Source organism: Erpetoichthys calabaricus, chromosome 3 (assembly GCF_900747795.2).
Source record: "Erpetoichthys calabaricus chromosome 3, fErpCal1.3, whole genome shotgun sequence".
NCBI classification, from domain to species: Eukaryota; Metazoa; Chordata; class Cladistia; order Polypteriformes; family Polypteridae; genus Erpetoichthys; species Erpetoichthys calabaricus.
Window position 1 is genome coordinate 203630205 of NC_041396.2, and position 25659 is coordinate 203655863.

Sequence of the window (25659 nt, forward strand, 5' to 3'; positions counted from 1 at the left end):
TCAAGCTTGTACCAGGATTAGCCTGTATGTCTGATAACAAAGGTGTACAAGTCAGAGTTGACTTGAGATCATTCCAGAGGCCCCCTGCAGTCTTCTTGACGCAGAAGGCGCGAAATGGACTCAACCAGGAACAACTGTAAATCAATGAATCACAACTCTGATGGACAGAAGAATTTGCCTATGAGGAGACACCTTTTTTTTTTTTTTTTTTTACTGAAAATGACTTTAATTCAGTCAGAAGTTAGACATTCACCTAAAAATACATTGCACCATCCTGAAGATTCTCTCTGGCTCATTCAAGTAGGTCTCTCAAGGGAACACTGAAGACACTATCAACGGATTCCCTGCATCAATCTGCCCATGGTCACTCCTAAGCACACTCTCCAAAAATGACTGAAAACCATTGAAACTGAAAGCTGATCTCTCACTATTTGGGGAGCTGAAACTAGTAATCTTTTTCTCTTTGTAGACCAGAAAGCTGAGATCCACTCTGCCAAGCTAAAGCAATATGCCATTAGTTTGAAAAGGCTGAGAAATAGCTATTATTTCAAGTAAGAAACTTCTGCCACTTCTGAGGGAAAAACATTACCCTTTCTGGCTTAAGAGTTTAGATGCAGATGACACATCAAAGGGCCTAACTGAGGAAAGCACTGCACACCACAAACAAAGGATAATACAGCAAAGAGAAAGAGTGCACTCCAATACAAGAAGAATCCTTTACTTGAACCAAAAGCAACAACTCCACAAAACATAGAACATTACCTTTAAAGACTTGGTATTGTAAAACTATTTGCATCAAGATAAAACTCTGAATAACCAGTATGTTTGTCTGTCTATTCTGTCTGTATCCCATCCTATATTTCAATAAATAAAAATATATGCAATTGTCATATTCCTACAATCCTTGTGTTTATCGATTTAATAATCATTTATATCATTATTGAACATTGTTGCATTGTTTTACAATAAGTGTGTAATCTCAAGACATATTAATACTAGACATCACTCTGTTTGAAAAATGAACGTCTTCAGTAAGCTTTAAGGCTTTTACTCCACATTTGGATTTGTACCCCTAGAAACCCATTCTACAGTAATCTGCAAGAACAGGCATGATATTTTTAAAAATGTATTAAAAAATGATTTGCTTTAAAACACAGCTTGCAGTGCAAATTAACATATCGGGATTATGGACAAATGCATTTGGACTTGAAAAATACCAAAAGTATCCTTTAAAGCCCACAAATCACAGATAGCTTCTGTGAATAGCTGCATGCGTTTGAACAAGCGTCTCCAACTCCAGTCCTGGAAAGCTACTGTGACTGCAGATCTTCATTCTAACCCTTTCAATTAGTGACCAGGTTTTGTCACTAATTAACTTCTTTTCCCTTCATTTTAATTGATGTATTCCTTAAGATTCAGTCCTCTGAATTGCTTCATTTTTTTCCTTAAATGACACGCAACCAGAAATGAGACGTGACGTGCTCCAACAAATGGCCAGCTAAGTCAAGGCCTTAAACTCCAACCAATTTCACTCCAACAAGGTTCTTAATTAGAAGCCAATTCTTGTTGTTAATTAAACCCATTATTTAATTCTGTGCCTTGTTGGTGTTCTCATTCTAACACAGCAGTCATTTCCACAACTGTTAATCTTCCTTTTTTATAAGAACACTGTCAAAATGTTTTGTAGACTTGAGCAGATCAACATTACTGAGACATTCACCTTTATTTTCAAATATTGTATGTTGGACGCGGGTTGCTGGTCATGTGTTGGCTCATTTTGTGTCTCCTTACTGTTTGGCTGCTAATTATGGAAAAAATAAGGGGCCTGGTGCTTAAATAGCAAGTCAATAAAAATTAAAGCAAAATATGTTAACTAGCAGCAATAACTGATCACTAATAAAGAAAAGGGCTAGAATGAAAACCTGCAACCACAGTAACACTCCATGGCTGGAAGCTTCTGTGGCTTTAAGATTATTTACTGCAAAAAAACTCACATAGACAAAGTTATTTTAGTTAGGTCACAACAGTTTCCATATACTGTATTAATGTACTTACATCAATCTTCGTTACTCGTTCCTGATGGGTTAAAGTCTTATTGAATGTATAAACATTAATCTTGTAGGTTGAATCCACTTTAAGAAAATTTCCCTAAATTAAAACAAACACATGGTTAAAACCTCAGTTCCCAAAAAGTTGGATAAGAATGGAACATTCTAATAAAAACAAATGAGTGATTTGTAAATTCTATTCACACTGTACTATACTGAAAACAGTACAAGAACAAATTATTTTTTTTGTTTTTTTTAATAGTTGGGGCAGTTGAGTGTTTACCACTATGTAACATTATCATTTCTTTAAATAACACTTAAAAAAATCAAGTTGGTTAAGTTTAGCAAGCTGAATTTTCCCCCCATTCATTCATGTGCAATTGTACAGTTTTTTCATTGCCGTATGTTGCACTTACTTATGTCTCACACATTCTCACACACGTAAGGACTGTAGGCAGGCCAATATGGCACCAGCACACTCTGCTTATGCTACCATGCACTGGTTTATCCAAGCAGAATGTGGTTTGGCATTGTCCTTCTCAAAAATAAGATGTCATCCCTGGAAAAGACTGCATCTGGATGGCAGAATGTTACTACAAAATTTGCACATATCTTTCTGTATTACTGGTACCCTTACAGATGTGCAAGTTGCCCATGCCATGGGCAATGAAACACCTCCATGCCATATCAGACACTAGGATTAGGACCTGATGCTGATAACAGCTTGGATATACTTTTCCTCCTTGGCCCAGAGAACACTACAGTTGTTTATTTTTCCAAAAACAATTTGAAATATTGACTCATTGGATGGCAAAACACGATTCCACTGTGCTACTTTCCATCTCAGATGAGACAGAGCCCAGAAATGTCAGCAACATTCCTAGACAATTTCGATATACAGTATCAGATATTTGATAAAATGCAGTAACTTTCAATGTTGTCCGGTCATGCCAAGCCTATGTATTTGCAACCCTTTAACCAGCAGATGGCACCTAGGAGCCCAGTAACATAAACATACTTGAGCAAAATTTCCGTCACTTCAGAAGAATGTGCACAAAGCTGTGCATTCCAAAAGAACAGTCAGACTGAATCACATGTGTGATCTCCAAGACATCTACAGTTCAATCACTGCAGATGACCTGGCAGGGGCACGGACAATCTTAACCAAGCTGTAATGAACAAATACCTGAGGGAGTGCTACATGGTGCAAGTTGTTACTTTGACCTGTTTCTGTACTTTGTGTGTGAGTGTGTTCCGTATTGAAGTCTCTAATGCTTTATATACATACCACCTTGTTTTGCTACCTTTACAGCCTGGGGCAATTTCTAAATTCTTTGTATATATTTAATTATATCATGTTATTTTTCAACAACCAATTAAATGGGGTAAATAAATTCAATCATGCTTAAAATTCCCACATGTTGCAGGCTTATATTGATCTTTGGTCGCCAGACTTCCATCTTTTTCTTTCTTCCTGCTTCTCCTCATAATAAACTGTAACATAGAAAACATCACCATGAAAGTAAAACTAGCTGTAACCTTAGAATACTACACTAACAGTCAAAAGGTTTTAGAACACTTCAATTTTTCTTCACATTTAATCAGTTGAAATGCAATAAATGACCTGGTAAAATGGTAAGCAGTAAACTGTCAGAGGTTTAAATGAAAATTTAGGTTAGCAAAAACTGAAAAAAGGGTCTTCTACAGTGAATTAATAGGTTACCATCTACAGATGTTCTGCAGCAATTAAAGTAAATTAAGCCTTGCAAGGTGAAGCTAAAAATTTGCATGGGTGTCCCAACTTCTGTTGATTTCTTAAAATCCCTCTGTCTGTCTTAAAGCAGAGTTGAAACAGACTGTGTTACTAGACCCTCTGAAGTACTACTTGGACAATATTACACTGTACAGAGTTGTAAATTCCAGTGACAATGGCAAGAAAACAGCAATTAACAAATGAGACAGGGCATTATTACCCTTTGAAGTATAGGTCTTTCATTTAGAGAAATTGCAGAAGAAAAAAAAGTATCAGTGAGAAAGGTGTCCTACACAATCCAAAGGCAACTGGGAAATAACTCTTGCTAGGAAGAGATCTGGCAGACCCAAAGTCACAACCCAATCAGAATACAAATTTCTGAGTGCTTCAAGCACAGCTTAACAGTGGTCGAAAAAAGCAAGTCTCAGTTTCTCTCTACTATGAAGAGAAGACTTTGTGCTTTAGCTCTGACAGAGCGAGTGGCAGTAAGAAAGCCATTCCTTAAAAGACAAAATATGGTCTTGAAATAGTGGCTGTGGACTACTGTAGACTGGAAGAATGTCTTATGGTCCAATGAATCAAAATTTGAAATCTTCAGATCATCACACAGGGTGTTTGTATGCCATAGAGTTGATAAAGGAATGGCTCCTTGGTGTGTGACACCAACTGTCAAACATGGAGAAGGAAGTGTGACTATCTGGGGTGCTTCTGCTGGAGGCAGAGTTGGTGACTTGAACAGAGTGACTGGCATTCTGAATCAAAAGGGCTACCAGATATTGGGTGTTATTTCAGCAAAAGGTGGCTACTTTGATGAATCAAAAATTTGAATAAAAATGTTGTATACTTAAGGATTTCTTTTTTTTACTTGCCATTGCTTATTGCTTTGCACCCTTCCCCACTATCACCTATTGTCTACAGAGGAGGAGCGAAAGCTTTAGATTCATCAAAAATTTCGATCTCCAGTTTTCAACAGATCTCGTCATTTTAGGGTTCCCTGATACCAAAAACATTGATATCTCGATGATGGGTGTGTCAGTTTTTGGAGTTTTTTGAGGATGGTCTAGAGCTAAAATAGCTGAATGAAAAAATAACTCTAAACGTAAGCCTGTTATGAGAGGACAATGTTGCTGACTAGTTTTTGAGCCAAACCATGCAAGAGAAAGAGACACTCTAGTGCAGGGGTCTCCAACACGTCGCTCACGAACTACCAGTAGCCCGCCACCCCTTTCCAAGTAGCTTGCCAAAGGGTTAATGAATCCTACATAAATTTGAAAACTTGATTAGTCAAATTAGGGGTGGGTGATCTTTCCAAAAAAATCATATCACAAACCTTTTAACACAAAATCACGATCCACAATCTGAATTGCAATCTACCTTTTCAATGTGGCATACACTTAAGAGAATATCTGGACTCAAACTCATCAAGACATAAGTAACACTTAATTGAATTCAACTTTGTTTGATATTTAAAATAGTTCTCTCATTCGCTAGCTAAGCGGATATAAGGAACATGCCCCGAAGCTGGCCCATTGCATGGATCTCGGATTCGCGCAAATAAATCAGTACTGCAAGCAAACTATGATACATAGCGAAATGATAGAAGTCGCAAAATCAACCAGAATGCTCAAGCAAGTTATAGAAAAAAAAAACCCGATCTAAATCCGGTAAGTAGTTCTGTCATGAAAAGCTGACAGACACACAGACAGAAAGACACTGGATTTTATATAATATATATCAGTAAACCTTCAAAATAACGTGCAGTTAAAGTCTCAACAGCATTCTCAGCATTTCTGGAGCTTAGTAGAGCCAGATAACTATAAGAACCTTCACCAAGCAGCTCTGAAAATGTCTGCTTTCTTTAGGCCTACATACCTCTGTGAGTCTGCCTTTTCTGACATGAATGTCATGAAATCAAAGTTCAGAACAAGACTGCCAGATGAACATTTAAATGACTCCATTAGAATGAACCTAAGTGGCTACACTCCACCATACACCTCTCTTGTTGACTCCATGCAGTGCCAGTCATCTGACGAACTAAAAAACACATCACACATGCAACTGGTAATGTGAATACTCTTGTGAAGTGAAACAGTAACATGTAACAAAATGACAAATGAATAAGTAATATCTGTGTATTTGGAATTGCATTGTATTATTTGGACAGCCTGCAGTGGGCTGGCGCCCTGCCCGAGGTTTGTTTCCTGCCTTGTGCCCTGTGTTGGCTGGGATTGGCTCCAGCAGACCCCCATGACCCTGTAGCTAGGATATAGTGGGTTGGATGATGGATGGATGTATTGACAGCATTCATGTTTTAATTCAATAGTGTGAGATTAACAAGAAAATGCATACATACATACAAAATGCACTTGCAGGTGAAGTTTTTTTTTGGATGTTTTAATGCAAAATGTGAGTTTTGGACACCAACATTTTGTAAATGTTCAAGCAAAACAAGCTTATTCAGTTTTGTTTGGGTTGAAATAAGCTATGAGAATAAACGTTAGAAAATAGCTCTCTGCCTTTTTCATTTTGTAAAAGTAGTTCTTAGGGGAAAAAGGTTGGAGACCCCAGCTCTAGAGGAACCCTCAAATACCACAATTCTGCAATGAATTATGAATTCTCCTCATCAATTGCTATCGTAATGACCCATTTCATGATTAGAAAGATCGCATCAGAGAGGTAAATAATTACTGAAATTTTATAGAATACTTTGGGTAACTTGGTTAAAAAAGTCCACATTTTTTGTTATATGCCTTGATTTCTTGAAACATTAAGACATTAAACTGTGTGCATTTCCACACTGTAATTATTAACAGTAATGTCATAATATCATTGGTGGATTAATCAATATGCTGACCTACTGTTATATAAAAAATGTTATATAAACTCAACTGAAACCATTTTGAATTGTTTTCCAAACAACTCGAAATACAAAACACCATACACTGCCAGCATCACTTTGAATAGTGGGCTTCCAACATGAAGAAAGATGAAACATGGTACTTTTGGCCATGAATGAGGTGCCTTTTAGAAGAAAAAAAAAATGTATGATTTTAGTGTAGCTATCACACACAGGCATCGTTTTACAGAAGATTGGTACACAAACAAAGAAAACATTGTTTATTTGTTAATGTCATTCTTTATTTTTTACTTTTACCTGCATTTCTGTCAGAGAAACAGAGGTCACCCTAAGTAATCGCAAAAAAACACTAATGCTCTTGCTTGAAAAATGTAACAAAAATAATAATATTATTATTATTATTAATAATAATAATGATAGGTATATGTTGCAATATAAATACAAAAATACATTCTAGGCTGAAGCAGAAACCTTGACAGCCTTTAATAATCTCTGGATGAGATATTCGGACAGCTTTGCTATTAACTAAACTACCAGGCTTAATGGACTAAATGGTCTCATTTCATTTGTCAAATTTCTGATGTTCTTTGTATCATTAACACCTGTAGACAATTTGAGTACATAATGATTTACTAATCAAATTTGTTATGTCATCAGTCACATCCTTTAAAGTGGGAAGGTAAATCAGCAACGATAATTGCAACTGTTCTTGCAACTCAACTGGAGACACTATTTGAGACGGCACCGTCCAAGAAGCCAAATCGCTAGAGTAAATGATGTACTGCAGGTAGAAATTAACTCCTTGGACCATCTTGGTAATCAACACTTGATAGAGAAATATAGGCTGTCCAGGGGTGAAAAATCAAAGTTGCTTGGTCTGGTACAGCATAAAATGGAAAGAGTAACACAGCAGAATTTTGCCTTCAGCCTCACTGTGCGGCTTCTGACAGCCCTCTATTTTTATTTTTCTCAACAAGGCTGCTGTGTCCAGATCCATGCATGAGGTAACCAGGTTACTATTGCACCATGTATGCAACAACATAGTTTCCAGCTGTTTGAGAATGTAACACTCTTGTAACTTTACAATAGTCATTCAATGTGCTTATACAACTCATAACCAAATATACACTTCATACACACTATACATCATTTCCTTTCAAACAAAAAGAGGCAATATTATGCATTTTCACAAGAATTGTGAAAAGGAAATAGGTGTTTTGGTCTTGTTTCACATCTCATAGTAACAACTCCAATGATCAACCAGTTATCTTAAAACACTCTGAGGTTTGTCATTGAACCAGCAACAAGTCCCAGATGTCAGGTTGAAGGCTTTGCTCTACTGAATGCCATACTAGCTCAATTAGATTTAAATATGGAGACCTGCAGAAATAAAGAGCTTTTCACAACTTTATACAGTACTTCCTGTGCCCTCAGCTTGCTTAAGGATTAACTGGGGGATGGGGAGCACACATTGTACTGTTTAAGAAGTAAAAGACCTGGCACAGATACCAAACTTTGAAACAAAAATCCAGAAATGCTGGGTTTGAATATTAGTATTTCTGACATAAATGGTTTTTAAGAAATAAATTTGTGAAATGAAAAGTGAAATTAACAAGTGACTGTCAGATTCAAGTTGTCCAATGTGATCTGACTTTAAAAGAGTGGTCCTCAGTACAAAACTCTGTGATCTTAAAGATTTCAATGGCAATTGCTGATAATGCAATGTAAAAAAGCAGCTTTTATTTGTATACCTGCCTGACCAAAGATGAATATCCTACTCAAAAATCATTGGCAAACCTGGCCCACTGTGTCATCCACTGGGCTGTGCAGAATGAAATATGATATTAAATGTAATGAATTATTATTATTATTATTATTATTATTATAATTAAAGGGCACCGCAGAGTGTTAAATAGTATTGTGGCAGTTTTAATTATTGCCTCTTTGGCAAGATGGATCCCAAACTTAAATTACAAGTGCTATTTGCTTAGCCCAAATGTTCAGTAAGTACACTTGTGAAATTCATTAGCTAACCTGCCTTGTTATCATGTTTTCAGTCATATGAAAAAGATGCCTTATTTTAGTTTTTATGGATTTACATATTACAAGCAAGGACAGTTATATAATCTTTATCTGAAAAATGGAAATAGTATTACTAGGTTATTATTTATTACCTCTGAAATTCTACAGTACCTGTAGAGTCCTGTGCTGCAGATTTGGGGATGTGCAAGGTTTACTAGCAGTCACATTGAGTCAGATTACATTTGCATGCAGTTTAATACAGGAGTCTCTTTTAAAGTGACCAAACATCAGTAAGTCATTGAGTGCCCATTAAACATCGGAGTCCAACCAGTGTTGTAGATATGGGAGTGTGCAAACTTTAATTATTTTTAATGCAAAGTCCTACAAATACCAGCAAAATACTGCATATCTAGTGTGTGTGTTTGTATGTGTGTGCGCACAATGGGCTGATGTCTTGTTCAGGTAACAGCTCTGCTAGACCACAAATTCCTTGTGGATGAACAAATGGAAAATTGTAGCGTTATTAATTTATTTACCTAATTAAAAAGACATATTTGTTAACTGAATATTATTTTCTCACAGTGGTGTATGATACATGTGATTGAATGTGCCTCCTGTACAAACAAACCTCAGAGAATAAGACATGTGCAAGCAAGCAGCATGGCACCATGACTTAGGTACACCGAGGCATATCCAAGCCAAACTCTGAGCCCATATAACCCCCCCAACTTCTACTGAATGTGACTGTAATATACTGTACATAACTAGGAGTACAAATCTGAATGCACTCTGATCCCTGGGGGGTTGTGCTCTGGCGGGGCATCCACCCACCACAGGTTTGTGTTACTAGATTAAATCTCCAATAAAGGTTTGTGTTTTTCCCCTTAAAAGTCCCCCCAACCCACCTAATTCACAGCTAATGTAATTATGTTAATAATCAGTGAAATATGTTAATTTAATTTATCCTACCTGAGCTACTCTTTGTTGCATGTCACCTACACTTAAAACAGAAAAACATTCTGTACTACATAAGTTATGGATTAGTTTACTGTTTCAAATTTAGCTGAGAGCATTTACTCCAACTTGTATATTTTGTATTCAGGATTTTCCTCTCTCTCATGTCAGAAAGAAGCGTACTGTATTTGTGTTGGCAAACAGATTCGTAAGCAGCAATTTAAATTACTGCAAAGTAATTTTCCTGCTGCTTGTGTGCACAAATTTTATTTCCCTGAATGTGCCGTCTGTACACATAGTTGTGCAGCACTCTGAGCAAACCCAAAGCACATGTCCCACATGCCTCTGTGACAAAATACTTCATAAACAGAATTGTCTCTTTGATGAGGTGTATAATAAATTCAAAATGCTCCAACTTTTCACCCATCCATCCATCCATTTTTTAAATTCTAAGAAATGCAGAAAAGCTGAAGGTTAACTTAGCAAGGATCAGGGGCAAGGTGGGATGCTAGCCCACTGTAGGGTGAACATACACAAACCAGGTGCCAGTCTAGGACTGTCAATCCTCCTAAGCTGTATGTCTTTCAAAATGTTCAGCACAATCCTAGATCATCTAAATATCATGCCATGCATAATATTTCTAACTTGCCTAAAAATATCAGTTTAATTTTTTTTGATAACTTTATTCACTGTGATGTGCCACATTTGAGCTCCAACTGGTTACATTTCCTTTTCTTTATCCAATTGGAGAGAAGACAGGTGAAAGGACTTGATCATAGTCACTAAGCGTCAGTAGCAGGATTTGAACCAACAACTTCAGGGTTTGTGGCCCACTATACCACACTGCATGCCTTTTTTTTTTTTTACTGAAAGTCTGTTAACAAGACTTTTGAACTTTTTCAAAATTTCAAAGTTTTAAATGTATTATTGTAAGATTAAGTTTGTATTGTAACTTTGTATTATGAACAGTTTATATGTGACTTGGAATAGGACATAAATATGTACCAGTACGGCAGTTATTTTTTATGGTTCATCTAACTCCCCAAGCCTCAATGTCAAACTCCAGCCACGGCCTAAGGACACCATGTACCCTTAAGCAAGCACTGGGCGCAATGGGGAAGCAGTGGGACAGATCCTCACGTGGGACTGATAGTTCATGTTAATGGAAAAACAAGTGCAGTGTGCGTTACACTCACACTTGATGACGTGAGCACTGCCTGGGTGACTTGAATCAGCATGGAAGAGCATGGATCACTGTTAAAGAGGTGTAGCGCAAAAAAGGGTCAGAGGAGTTTACATGCAACCGATAAGACAAGCAGAGGGGCTGAAGTAGTACATTAGTTAGAATAATAGCACATCAATCACTCAACTCAACTCAAACACGTCAACTCTCGAGCAAGCTTAACTGTCTTGATGAATCTTGAAGATGTGTCAATGATGTTTGACCCTTAGATCTTGCAGACAGCAATACAATTCTTTGCAGTGTACAATAAGTTGCAAATATTAAAAATATATATATATATATCCCCATTGCTTTTACCCTCCACCATGTTGATAAGTCTGGATGATTTATGTAAGTATGAAAAACACTAAGAGTATAATAAAAGGATGTAAATTAAAAAAATGCTATTTGAAAAATAATAGCTCTGGTTAGAGGTTTAATGATTTAGAATAGGCACTTTTTTTAACTGCTGATTTTAAGATTATGGAACACACTTTTTTAACCTATTTCTTATTACTATTACTTTTTTCTTTTGTCTCTTGCTGACAAAAAAGCAATGGCATAAAAATCTAAAGGTGATATAGTATTAATTCTTGTCATTTTCAATAAAGAATATAGCTTTTAGTTTGAAACAAACAGAATAATAATGATAATAAACCTAAGATTACAGCAACACTAGGTATTCTAAATATGTCGGTGACAAAAAAGTGGTAAATAAATGACATAAATTAAATGTAATTTATTTTCAATGTATCATTTAGGTTACCATTTTGTAATGACATGAAAGATTATTTCAAATAAGAATATAGGAACATCAGATATGCAAATAATAAATAATAAGAAAAAAGCCTTGGAATCTTACAAAATTATGTTTCACATTGAACTTGAATTTCATGAACTCTCAATCCATAACACTCAGCTAGGCTTAATTTTTACTTTAGCATGGAGCAAGCTAAGAGATGAAGCTTATTGCCTTGGTTACTAAGAGTGACTTGCACTAATCCTCTTTGTTGAAAACAAAACCTGTGCAGTTAACCCCAGCAACTTGATTTAAGGTACACATACTCGATAAGCAGATAAAGGATATAACTACAAACATGAATATGCTTAGTCTCATATCTCTCTATTTCAACTTGTGGATGGAAAAGAAATAGCATTTTAAGCTGTCCTCGCATAGTCATGAAAGATGGTAACTCATAGCACAAGGTCTCATGTTTCCAGCACTGTATGGCCTCTGCCTTGCATAGTAACACACTAACTTGCCAAAAGGTGTAAAATGAAAAGGTTCACTTAAGTATTCACAAGGGCTTGCCATGATATCCATAACAGATGCACGATTTTTTTTTTAATTGGTCAAATTTTCATTGAAATAGAAAGCCAATGCTTTAAAAGGAGAACATAAGCCATTATGACAGGAATGACAAGGTAAAACACCATGCTTGGCACCCATCTGCCTACCCCATAACACAGTCAAGCTCAACCTAACCTTGCTACATTAACAGACACATGATAGGTTTTTTTGCACTTTCAGAAATTGTTTTTGGTCTTGTCCTTTACCCTTTATGCACCAAGAGTTGACTAGATTTTGTGACTCTTTTAATTATATTGTATAATGTAGAGGGTGCTGAATTAGGCACTGATGCATTTGGCAAACTGCCAAGCCTTGACCCCCAATACTCTTGAAGGACTAGGCCTTTCTGGAGGCTCTCTATATACTATAACATGACTTCCACACTACTTTCACATCACCTTGTAATTTCAACTTTTCATACTGTTATAATCCTTAAACTACCCTGTCTCAACTTTTTTTGGAATGTGCGGCATACACAAGTTTCAGAATAAAACAATCCTGAAAAACAATGCAGTTAATTATGTAAAACATGAAATACCTTGTCTTACGTTGTTTTTTCTTTTATTACATACTGTCACAGCTTTTTTTGCAATTGGGTTTTTTTTTTTATCACTTCTGACTTACCATGTTTCGCTCTGGATACTTCTTTAAAGAGGTATATAGCTCTTCGTGTGTTTTTCCATAGCCCCATAATTCAAATATGGATCTGTAAAGTCAAAGACACAAGCCAAAGCAAATAAAACTTATCAATACTATTAACTAATTCTTATTTTAAATCTGATGCTCACTTTATATGACATAAAAAAGTTTACTAGATTGATATTAAGGAAATTATTTTTCATTATTTGGTAATAATTTAAAATTGCTTTATTTTATTCATTACATACAAGAGTATACCCATACTAAATTTTCAATTACTTTACATTATTAATAACTTACTTTGCACAAACTGTTCGCTTCATGATTCCTTGTGCTGCTTCTTCGGAAGAAATATTCAGGATCCAAAATGGAGACTACAAAAAGATTAAGAGCCTGTTCATAAGCATTTATTTAATTTTAATGAAAACTTTCTTTCCATACCTGAATCTGGTGATGAACAAGACAATTCACAGTGAACCTTAGAGATTCACATCACAAAAAAATATGCAAAATAAATGGTGTTTCAGGAGCAGTGAAATTTGTGCAATTGACAAAGGAAGAAAGTGTTTAGTCTCTGTCTGAAAAGAGTTTTTCTGTATTAAATTCAAATGTATCTGAACATCACTTATTTTAATAAAGGTCTATAAGTCTTTAAAAAAAAAAAAAAAAAAAATTGGCTCATTGCCTGTCTTGTGTAGACATTTTGTTGAACCGTAACAGGTGAGTTGTGGTTGTTCTGGTTGTACAGTGTCCAGTTTACCAATTATAATGACAGTCTTGATGATGGCAGCCTCATCAAGAAACAGTAAAGGGCAATTTCTAGAAAACACAAGGGGTGAGTTCCAGTGCGGTGCTCTTTCCTGCAGAGAAAATGCATTAATATGCATGATGAGAAATTTTGGTGCGTTTTAGTGCAGAAATCATATTTTTACAAAAATGTGCCACACTCCACTGCAGTGATATGAATGACAGCCATAAGATACATCTGATTTTACTTGTGTACTGTGGATTACCTGTGCTACACACATGCATAAAAAAACTAACTGCAGAAATGTAAACAAGGCCATTCCACTCAAAAATACCTTAAAAAAAAAAAAAAAAAAAAAAGAAAAAAGTAAAAACGGAAATGTGCTCCCCTCAACTTTCTTGTATACCGAGATAGAGGAAGTGGTACCGTATTTTTTGCACCATAAGACGCACCTGACCATTAGATGCACCTAGGTTTAGAGGAGGAAAACAAGAAAAAAAATATTCTGAACCAAATGGTGCACTAATATGTTTAATAAAATATAGCAGAATAATATTTCAACCATGTAAATTCAACAGCGGTATTAAGAAACATCATCACTGTCATTAACAAATAAGGAGAGACTTTAAGGTTCAAGCACTCTTCTAGTTTTATGGAAACCCCAAGAACTCCTCATCGCTAGTGTCAGAATTTATTAAGCTCAGTTGCTCACAATCACTTTGCAGCATCACGTACCTATCATCACGTGGCATAACCTGTCCAAAGCCACCAGGGGACAAAGCACGTTTGGACCAATGCTCCCTGAAGTTATATCGCCAGTCTAGTCCCATCTATATTTGTAATGCCACAAAGCCCTTCATCTCGTGTTTTGTTGTGGGTTTCCAGTTTGAAAAATGAGAATCCGGTGCAAGCACAGCCCTCGATTCAAAAAATTGCTCTGCATACCTGTTTGTCTCGTCTGACAGTAGCTGAAAAGCAGCTTCAGGAAAGAACAGCCTGAAGTAGTCCAGCGGCTGGTAATCTGTCGAGTCCAGAGTCCGACTCAGTGATAATGCGCAAAACATCTTCTGCTGAGTATTTTGTTTTCTGCACTCGCTTCGCTCCCTCATGAGATGTAGATGCTATCTTGCCTTTGTTTATATTTTTTACATTTCGCAACTCACGCACACACAAGGATTAGATGCCGAGTCAATGAGTCTAACATTCCTCCAAGCACAGAGGGAATGCCTGTAACGTAACAGTGAGTTTTGTCGCCCTCTACCCCTGGATGTCGACTTTTGTCCTGGTAATACACATCATGGTCTGTGACGCAATATTCGCTCCATAAGACGCACAGACATTTCCAACCTTCTTTTGGGGAAAAAAAAGTGCGTCTTATGGTGCGAAAAATACGGTAATCAGAACCACTTCCAGTTGCGCAATATTTTACAGATATCATATGTCTTCATTTCACATCATAGCGAATTAATAATATCAATACACAATCATTTATCTCTATAATCAAACTTGATATTAAAATAATATTTTCACACTTAGGGAGGTCAAAAATGGTCGTGGAATTTTTTCATGATTAAATATGCATTATCTAGATTACGTGCAAAGTAAAAAGACTTATAGTCACCTAAAAACACAGAAAAAGTGTTAGTACTATATAATATTTGCTGCAATAAATTGCTATATGTAAAACTGCATTTAGGTACATTTAATTATGATAATGATGGCTGAAATGGAAAAAAAAAAAAAATCATTATATTAAATGTATTACCAGGAACACGATGGGGACTTGTTCCCACTACATCAATAGATTTACATGACATGTTCAATGTTTACACATTGTTAAACTGATGATATACAAATTAAAATAAAATTAATAATGGTTATTGAAAAATATGCGTTATATTGAACAGTTTTTAATATCTTGTAAACATTTATATTTCCAAGATACGAAAAATTCGGATGGTTGTTTAAATAAAATACTACTTCTGGTTGAGTCATTTTTCTAAAATTTCATATCTGTTTGCTTTTTATCATTATAAACATCTATACAAAACTGGAATCCTCTATCTGTAATTATAACCATAGTTTACTTGAAAATTCACAAAAGTATTCAGTTAAAGTACCACTTCCAGTTGCCGGAAATGGCCCAAAAGTTGATAGGATTCCTTATTTTTGATATAAAGCAGGTATACAAAATCTCATTCACCTAGGTCAAAGTGTTTCAGTTATCATGTTTATATGCAGACTAGCAAAATACCCGCGCTTCGCAGCGGAGAAGTAGTGTGTTAAAGAGGTTATGTAAACATATATACATATATATACATATCTACATATACACATATCTACATATACATACAGTATATATATATATATATATATATATATATATATATATATATATATATACACATACATACATATACACATATACATATCAATATCTATATCTCTATATATATATCAATATCTATATCTCTCTATATATCTCTATATATATATCTCTATCTATATATATCTATATATACTGTATATCTCTCTATATATATCTATCTCTCTCTATATATATATATCTATATATCTATATATATATATCTATATATATATCTATCTATCTATATATCTATATATCTATCTATCTATATATCTATCTATATTATATATATATATCTATCTATCTATATATCTATATATCTATCTATCTATATATCTATCTATATTATATATATATATATATATATATATATCTATATCTATCTATATATATATCGATATATATATCTCCAAATCCCCGCGCTTCGCATCGGTGAAGTACTGCTTTTAAATTTTTATTAAGAAGAAAACCTTTTTAAATTGAGGGAAAATATACCAATAACAATTTGTTAAGGATCTGTTTTTTTGTTAAGCTGCCTTTACACAGCCTCTCCGCTGTTTTATAAATGAACGCCATATAAGGCCGTCCTTTCTCCTAGCTTAGCGGTTCTGAATTCTTTTATTGTTCGTTTATAACGATTGTTATAGTTATTGTGTAGCTATTTGAGACTCACTGTTCTGTTCAGGTACCCATTTCCTTTATGTAGTCCGCGGATTCTCCACTATTTTTTGTTTGTTTATTAAGATTATAGTTATTTATTGATTCCCTTCTTTAGCTGACTGCCTGCTCATATAAGGCGCTCTGCTGTTTTTTTGTGAAGCAGCCTCAACACTGCTTTTCCGCTGTTTTATAAACGAACGCCATATAAGGTCTTCCTTTTTCCTTGCTTCACCAAGGAAGCCGCCTTTTTATTTAATCCACGGGTTCACCGCTGTTTTCTTTTTTCACGATTGTTATAGTTCTGTTTGTATACCACGTTGTCAGTTCAGCACTCCGGTTGTAATATGACCAAGCCGTGCAAGCTTACTGTTAAGAATGCAACGTATAGTTGTACAGGAGAAAAGCAATCTTGCCTCAAATCCATGGCAACCTTTTGTAGGTCTATGAACTTAATTTAAACTTTAGGTTTACACGGTGCCCTCGTGTCTTTTCATTAAACTTGTATGTCGCGAATATGGTATTGCAAACGGTAGCGGGAGCGTTTCTATAAACTTAATTTAAACTTACGGTTGTAGCTGCACTTATGAATATGCTTGTATGCGTCACTTGCTCGCTTCTTATTGTTTCGCTGCCTTCTCAATTGTGTAATGAATGTTTTCTTCAGCGCTCTTTGGGGCTCTTCCTTGTTTTGTACGTACTTTGTTCACAGTCAGTTCACGTGATTACGTGGGTGGCGTGATGATACGATACGCAAGTCCACCTCCCACGGCCATCAAGGTGCACTCCATTACAGTATACGGACAAAAAAGAGGTTCCAGTTATGACCATTACGCGTAGAATTTTGAAATGAAACCTGCCTAACTTTTTTAAGTAAGCTGTAAGGAATGAGCCTGCCAAATTTCAGCCTTTCACCTACACGGGAAGTTGGAGAATTTGTGATGAGTGAGTGAGTCAGTGAGGGCTTTGCCTTTTATTAGTATATTTTTTTTAGTATTATTTTTGGACTTGGGAAGGTCTAAAACATCAATATTCTTCAAAAGCTCAAGGTTTAATTTTTTCAAAATTCTTACACTTTCTCTATACATGGTATTTTCGGACTTGGGAAGATCTAAAACGTCAAGATTCATCAAAATCTCGAGGTTGCCTTTTTTCCCCACAATTGTAATACTTTCTGTACACTATGCAGTGTTCTCCCCAGAAATTTTTTCCAGCCGGTTGGCGTGAAAAAGTACCTGGGTGGGGCGGGACGGGGAAATTTGGTGGTGGGGGAAATTAAATGTGCACTATTTTTTTAGTTGATTATTATTAATTATTTTCCAATGCTCAATATGACTTCCTTTGTTAAGGTTTGACACTTGTGCCAGAATATTGTTATTAAATTCAAGAAGTATCCAATTCAGGATCTTGCAACCCTAACAAAAATTTTAAATAACAATTGTTATGACATAAACCAAGAAATATATTTCTTCAAAATATTTCTTCTTCTTTTTTCCCCCAAGAAGTTATTTAACACAGATACAGATCTTTCAATTTGACAAATCCCAGTTTGCTCTAGTACACGCTTTCCTAAAAGGTCAGCAGAAGACTCAATGTGCGTTTTACTTTTTTCATGGTCCAGCAAGCTTTCTTTTCAAATTCTTGTGCATGGAACATTTACCCAATGTAACTCCCTCCTTGGGGGGTGTTTGTTTGAATATTTCATGCACAATGAGCACCACATACCATTTTCTTTGACCACTAGCCAATCAAAATATTTAAACCATTGTTTGTTTATGCCGGATAAGCAGTGCTAGATTTATCAATTGTCAGAGTGTGTGCTGAAGGGATTTCATCTGATGGACCAGCCTGTGCAATGTCTTTGTCTGAAATTGCCACATCAGGAGCTGACGCTGCACCTTCATTAGTTTGTGGCGTCTCTTTTCTGAAATAACAGCAGTGTTGTTTTCTGAACACTTTTTTTTACTTATGTTGGTAAAATGTTTGGAAAAATTTTAAAAGTACCTATGAATAAGACTTTTGAGTGGGAAAGTGGGAGCCTGTTGGATATTCAATGCACACTTGCACTACGGCAGGGCAAGATATGAACAAAAAAAGGAATGGCAGATGGGTCACTTTAACAAAACCCTCAGCAATTCAGTGACAATACATCTGCTCAGGACACAATGTGTGCTGCAAGGGTTTCTGCACACTTTTTGCAATATGGTCGCAGGTCCAAATATGAGCAAATATAAGAATGGCAGATGGGGTCACTTTAACAAAACCCTCAGTATCAGCAAATATAAAAACGGCAGAGGGAGTCACTTTAACAGGAACCACAGTGAGTGCTACAAGGATTTTTGCACACAGAACACATCTAATATATATATATATATATATATATATATATATATATATATATATATATATATATATATATATATATATATATATATATATATATATATATATATATATATTAGAGAGAGAGAGAGAGAGAGAGAGAGAGAGAGAGAGAGAGAGAGAGAGAGAGAGGTTTGCTACTGTATGTACTGAACAAGAAGAGAGCAGCTGTACACTTAGCAGCACTACACAGACTGGACTGACACTGAGAACAGAGACGTCAGTTCCCGACACCCTTTTTTCCGATATCTGACAGGCTGGCTCCACTATTCTTTTTTTATTTTATCAGTCCTCCTCTCGCCCAACCACCTCCACATCCTCTTTGCTTGTGAAATGCCGCTCTGCCCCTGCTATTAGCATGTACAGCCCCCTCTCGCCCGTCCACCTCCCCATACTCCTTGCTACTGTATTAAGCTGCTACGCCCCCGCTATTACCATGTACAGCCCCCTCTCGAAAGCCCACCTCCTCATACTCTCTGCTTGTGAACTCCGCTCCGCCTCGTCTCCCCTACTAGCTTGTTCAGCATCGAGTGATCGGAAACATCCCGCCCCATGCCTCTCCCCTCGCCACTTGCAATCCTGCTCCTAAACTATTTTCCCACCCGCCCTCTTGTCCCTTGCCATCTCTGCAGATCATTAGATCTGCCTGTGCCTGTAGATCTGCGGCTGTCACCGGGCGCACAACTAAATTAGCTGGGCGGAGCGCACGGCTAAAAGACACTAGGGAGAACACTGCTATGTATACGAAAAAGTAAAAAGACTTAGAAACCTTGAGTGAATTTAGAATTTCTCTTATGTAAAACTTTATTGTTAATTTTGTTAAACTGTATATTTCACTCATCAATACAAATGTCTAAATTAATTAAAACTATCAGTTAAGGAATGCATATATCTAAAATCAAAGTTTTAGGTTAACATGTCAACTGTAAATTATGTAACCTGGAAAACATACTGTAGCCGCCAGCAGATTGAAACACTTATCAATTGCATGGGAATACGTATCCACAGTGTTAATGCAAGGTAACAGAGAAAATGTGGAACCACATGGTTGACAGCGAAGTCTCTAGAAGCCTCCAGTCTGTTTCACAGGTAGGACACCCAGCATGGGGTAGTTAAACAGGAATGCCACAAGGATCAAGAGGTATAGTGCTTCCTGTGTCAGAAATAGACTACATGAGGAGGAACCTCTAGAAGGATGGCAGGAGCTAGATGGAGAAGTTAAAGTATTGTGTACACCGGAATAAGCAAGAAGGCAGTATTCAGAAGGTCCGATGATTCATGTGAAGGAAAAGGCAATGCAAAGAGCTGATCAGACCTGCACATCCTGCATGGTCCCTATGTGTACGTGTGTAAAACTGCCTCTTCTGTTGCCATTCTAGTTACAAATGCTACCCAGAGTGGGACAGAACAGACACATGACCTGACATGTAGAGCTGATACCACACAGGTGAAGGTCCATGATTAAGCAAACTTGCCATTAAGCCAATCATCCACCTACCATTGTACACCTACCATTGTACATAAGACTCGGATAACTCCTTTACCTTTCTGCCCATCCTTTATGGAGATTTTGTGCTTACTCAGACGAGAAATTTATGAGGATGGCAGAGTTGAGGAGGGTAGGAAAGGAAGTATGAGAGCACGTAAACGCAGCAAAAGTCCGTGTGCTTTGCCAAGTGATGTACCAACCAGAAGTGTCTAAGTGTTTAAACCTTACAGAAAGCAATCCTGCCACTGTCAAAATCACTTTGGAAGAGTAGCCACAGTGCTCACCTGCTTTTGTCTTTAGTGTATTGAAACCAGCTGTATAGCATTAAAGTTAAAGGGTGACTGGCACCCAAGAAAATGTCTTCAGCATCAAAACTCAATTTTCAGTATTTCTTATTATTTTTATTTCTATGCAGATGCACTCCGCTACAAAATTATCCAAATTATTCTAAAATGATGAATTCCTCCAAATAAGAACTATTCAAGTTATACAGTGAAATGTATGATATATTTGTTATATTCATATGATAATAATTTATTTTATATATATATATATATATATATATATATATATATATAGTGCACCTGGAAAGTATTCACAGCGCATCACTTTTTCCACATTTTGCTATGCTACAGCCTTATTCCAAAATGGATTAAATTTAATTTTTTCGTCAGAATTCTACACACAACACCCCATGACAGCATGAAAAATGTTTACTTGAGGTTTTTGCAAATTTATTAAAAATAAAAAAACTGAGAAATCACATGTACATAAGTATTCACTGCCTTTGCTCAATACTTTGTCGATGCACCTTTGGCAGCAATTACAGCCTCAAGTCTTTTTGAATATGATGCCACAAGCTTGGCACACCTATCCTTGGCCAGTTTCGCCCATTCTTTTTTGCAGCACCTCTCAAGCTCCATCAGGTTGGATGGGAAGCGTCGGTGCACGGCCATTTTAAGATCTCTCCAGAGATGTTCAATCGGATTCAAGTCTGGGCCACTCAAGGATATTCACAGAGTTGTCCTGAAGCCACTCCTTTGATATCTTGGCTGTGTGCTTAGGATCGTCACCCCAGTTTGAGGTCAAGAGCGCTCTGGAGCAGGTTTTCATCCAGGATGTCTCTGTACATTGCTGCAGTCATCTTTCCCTTTATCCTGACTAGTCTCCCAGTCCCTGCCGCTGAAAAACATCCTCACAGCATGATGCTGCCACCACCATGCTTCACTGTAGGGATGGTATTGGCCTGGTGATGAGCGGTGCCTGGTTTCCTCCAAACGTGACGCCTGACATTCACACCAAAGAGTTCAATCTTTGTCTCTTCAGACCAGAGAATTTTCTTTCTCATGGTCTGAGAGTCCTTCAGGTGCCTTTTGGCAAACTCCAGGTGGGCTGCCATGTACCTTTTACAAAGGAGTGGCTTCCGTCTGGCCACTCTACCATATAGGCCTGATTGGTGGATTGCTGCAGAGATGGTTGTCCTTCTGGAAGGTTCTCCTCTCTCCAAAAAGGACCTCTGGAGCTCTGACAGATTGACCATCAGGTTCTTGGTCACCTCCCTGACTAAGGCCTTTCTCCCCCGATCGCTCAGTTTAGATGGCCGGCCAGCTCTAGGAAGAGTCCTGGTGGTTTCAAACTTCTTCCACTTACGGATGATGGAGGCCACTGTGCTCATTGGGACCTTCAAAGCAGCAGAAATTTTTCTGTAACCTTCCCCAGATTTGTGCCTCGAGTCAACCCTGTCTCGGAGGTCTACAGACAATTCCTTTGACTTCATGCTTGGTTTGTGCTCTGACATGAACTGTCAACTGTGGGACCTTATATAGACAGGTGTATGCCTTTCCAAATCATGTCCAATCAACTGAATTTACCACAGGTGGACTCCAATTAAGCTGCAGAAACATCTCAAGGCTGGTCAGGGGAAACAGGATGGACCTGAGCTCAATTTTGAGCTTCATGGCAAAGGCTGTGAATACTTATGTACATGTGCTTTCTCAATTTTTTTATTTTTAATAAATTTGCAAAAATCTCAAGTAAACTTTTTTCACGTTGTCATTATGGGGTGTTGTGTGTAGAATTCAGAGGAAAAAAATGAATTTAATCCATTTTGGAATAAGGCTGTAACACAACAAAATGTGGAAAAAGTGATGCGCTGTGAATACTTTCCGGATGCACTGTATATTTTTTCATATCACAATACATAGTGCAGAAAAATTATTGCGATGTCAGTTTTTACCAATAAGTGCTGTCCTAGAAGATATGATATTATTTACCTTGACTTTGAGAACAATTTGATAAGGTCTCACATAAGAGGCTGGACTTAAAACTAAAAGAAGTGGGAGTTCAGGGTGTAGTGTGTCAATGGTTGTAGAACAGGCAAAAACACAGAAAGCAAAGGGTGATGGTGCAAGAAACCTTATCAAAATTGGGTTAAGTCAAGAGTGGTGTCCCTCATATATGATTTGGATAGGAATATAAATAACAAGCTGGTTAAGTTGGCAGAGGATACCAAGCATGGAAGATAATCAAGAATCTGTTGAATCATTATAGATGTACTTGGATAGCATATAGGCTTGGGCAAGTTTGTGGCAAATGAAATTTAAAGTGGGTAAATGTAAAGTATTACACATAGGAAATACAAATGTTACATTTGATTACACAATGGAAGGTATAAAAATTGAAATTCCTTATGAGAAGGACTAACAGACAGTGTTCATGACTCATTAAGAATGCTAACAGAATGTTACGTTACATAGCACAAAGAGTAGAGTACAAGTCAAAGAAGGTCATGGTCAAGCTTTACCAAGCACTAGTAAGGCCTCATCTGGACTACTGTGTGCAGTTTTGGTCTTCTATGTCTTTTTTGTAGCCTGAAGTGCTGGGGAAAAATCCAGAGAAGGGTGACTAGGCTGATTCCAGGACTACAGAAAATGAGTTATGAGGAGTGGATAGAGAAAACAAGAACATGGGAACATAGTTGGAAAAATGATAATGGTAAATTTCACACAAACGTTAGGAAGTTTTCCTTCACGTTGGGAACCACAGATACATGAAATAAGTTATTAAGTAGTGTAGTAGATTAGGGGACTAATAGGACTGGCAAGCTTTGTGGGGCAGATCGGTCTGTTCTCGTCAAATCTTTCTAATGTTCAAAAGTTTGCACTCTCTGCATTGGTGTTTCTCTTCTCTCTCTATATTTACCCGTCTCTTCCATCGCTGTGTTCATTATAATATATTTTGATTCCAAAAAAGGAATGCACCCAGGTTACCCGTAGCTTGCATTACTTCCTTGAAACCTGGAGATCAATAGTTGTAAACCGAGGATGGACTGGGCAGTGATGACACATTGCAACAAGAGGATGGTGCAAACAGTGACTTGTGTTTTATTTTCAATACAAACAAATCCATAAAGTGCAGTGCAGTTCAATCCATTAAAATAATTATCTTCCAAAAAAAAAAAAAAAAAAAAGGTTAAAATCCATTAAATAAATAATCCAAACTGTTAAAATTTGAAGGTGAGAAAACTGTCAGGATCTATCCCACCACAAGCTTCTATGCCTCCTTCTAATCCATGTCCCTGCTGCTGACCCATATAGTCTGCTTAACAAAAGGGCACACCTTCCAAGATTAACCAACCTTAAACTGGCTCATGTCCTCATGGCCATCCCTCAGTGTCTCTGTGTACCCTGCAAGCCCTGCTCCCTTCTCCCACCGCTATCCCATGGCATCTATGGGAACCACAGAACAGTAGGTCGCTACTGCTACTCTGAATGCTAAGCAGGAGTGACACTGCACCCAGGGCATTGTTCCCAAACATTTGCTTCCTCGCTGCCATGCCAGCTCTGCCTCAATCCCGACTCCTCTTTTCTTCAGATTTAACCTCCACAATTTCTTTTTCATTCTTTTCACAATTTCTTTATTTTCAGGGTCCTTTTATACCTCTGTGGGTGCAGTGTCCTAATTATGAACGCGGGTGTCAATGTGGAACAGCTAACATAATCAAGCAGTCAGCTTGCCTCCACACCGATCACCCTGTGACTGCCCAACTGCATGCTCCCACAGGGCCAAAGACGCACTGTTTTTATTTATAGTGCATCACCACTTGCCTATGATATTTTTTTCAGTAATGTGTGTTTACTATAATCATATAAGCCACACAGTTTGTCCAGCAAAATTACATTTCATTATTATAAATTTATTTAGCCATATATCTGCTAATTACTAAATCCTGTTATGAATTATTGAGATCTATACCATATTCTTTCCCATCAATAAGAGTTTCTATCACTATTACTTATACTTCATATCACAGTTCATTAAGTATTGATTTTTTGCAGTGATTAAAGAACTTAAAGTCTGATAATGATTACCTTTTCATTGAAATTCTCTTCAGCGATGAACTGTGCTCCATTAAGAGAAAGTAATGATTTGATTTCCTAAACCAAAATATGAAGTGAAAAATCACATTAAACCACATAAATAAAACTGTACTTTTCTAACATATAGAAAAATAGAAAAAAAAACTGTCAACGTTTATTTATATTGTTTAAGCATTGCACAGGACATTCAGTTAGAAAGTGCATTGTGTATTACATTAAAAACTGAATTATGAACATATACAAGCAGCTTTACACATTTAACATACATGACATGGATGCTAGAACATCATTTTTATTTAGACCAAATTTGAAATTCTACCAACAGATGACATTGTTCTGGCAACAGTGGTGTGCCTACAGTCTCTATATATCCATTTGAGTACACTCAAGGAACAATCTTCACAAGTGCTACTGCCTCCAAAACAGGTTACATGCAGGATTTTGATAAATTTGTTTTAAATGGCATTTAAAAAGGTCTGATTTCTCTCTTCCTTCACTTTGCGCAAAACAGGCCAGAAAGACAGAGATGGCAATGATTTTTAATGAGCTTTATAGGTTTAAATTACAGAATACAGTGAAGGCAAAATTATAAAAGGAATTCAAAAGATGTTATTTTAAAAGCAGAAAATTAAAATATAAAATAAATTAACATCAAAATAAATAAAAAACAGATATACCATTCAGTATTCTAAATACCTTAAAAATTCTAGAACAATGTTTGACAACTCCCTCTATGATAAAAAATATTTTTATAGTAATAATTCATTTATATCAATTACCTAGTATTGAT

General features: G+C 36.6%; 1 protein-coding gene across 2 annotated transcripts in view; it reads right to left on the minus strand.

Annotated features, from left to right (window-relative positions):
* Positions 1 to 25659, minus strand: part of trmt11 (tRNA methyltransferase 11 homolog) — a 106998-nt gene that overhangs the window by 72278 nt on the left and 9061 nt on the right. For both annotated transcript variants that reach the window (XM_051924548.1, XM_028797684.2), the window contains exons 2-5: positions 24861 to 24926; positions 13147 to 13220; positions 12832 to 12913; positions 2056 to 2148 (exon numbers count right to left, since the gene is read on the minus strand). In XM_051924548.1, the coding sequence (XP_051780508.1) occupies positions 2056 to 2148; positions 12832 to 12913; positions 13147 to 13220; positions 24861 to 24926 (315 nt within the window). The remainder of the gene's footprint in view (positions 1 to 2055; positions 2149 to 12831; positions 12914 to 13146; positions 13221 to 24860; positions 24927 to 25659) is intronic.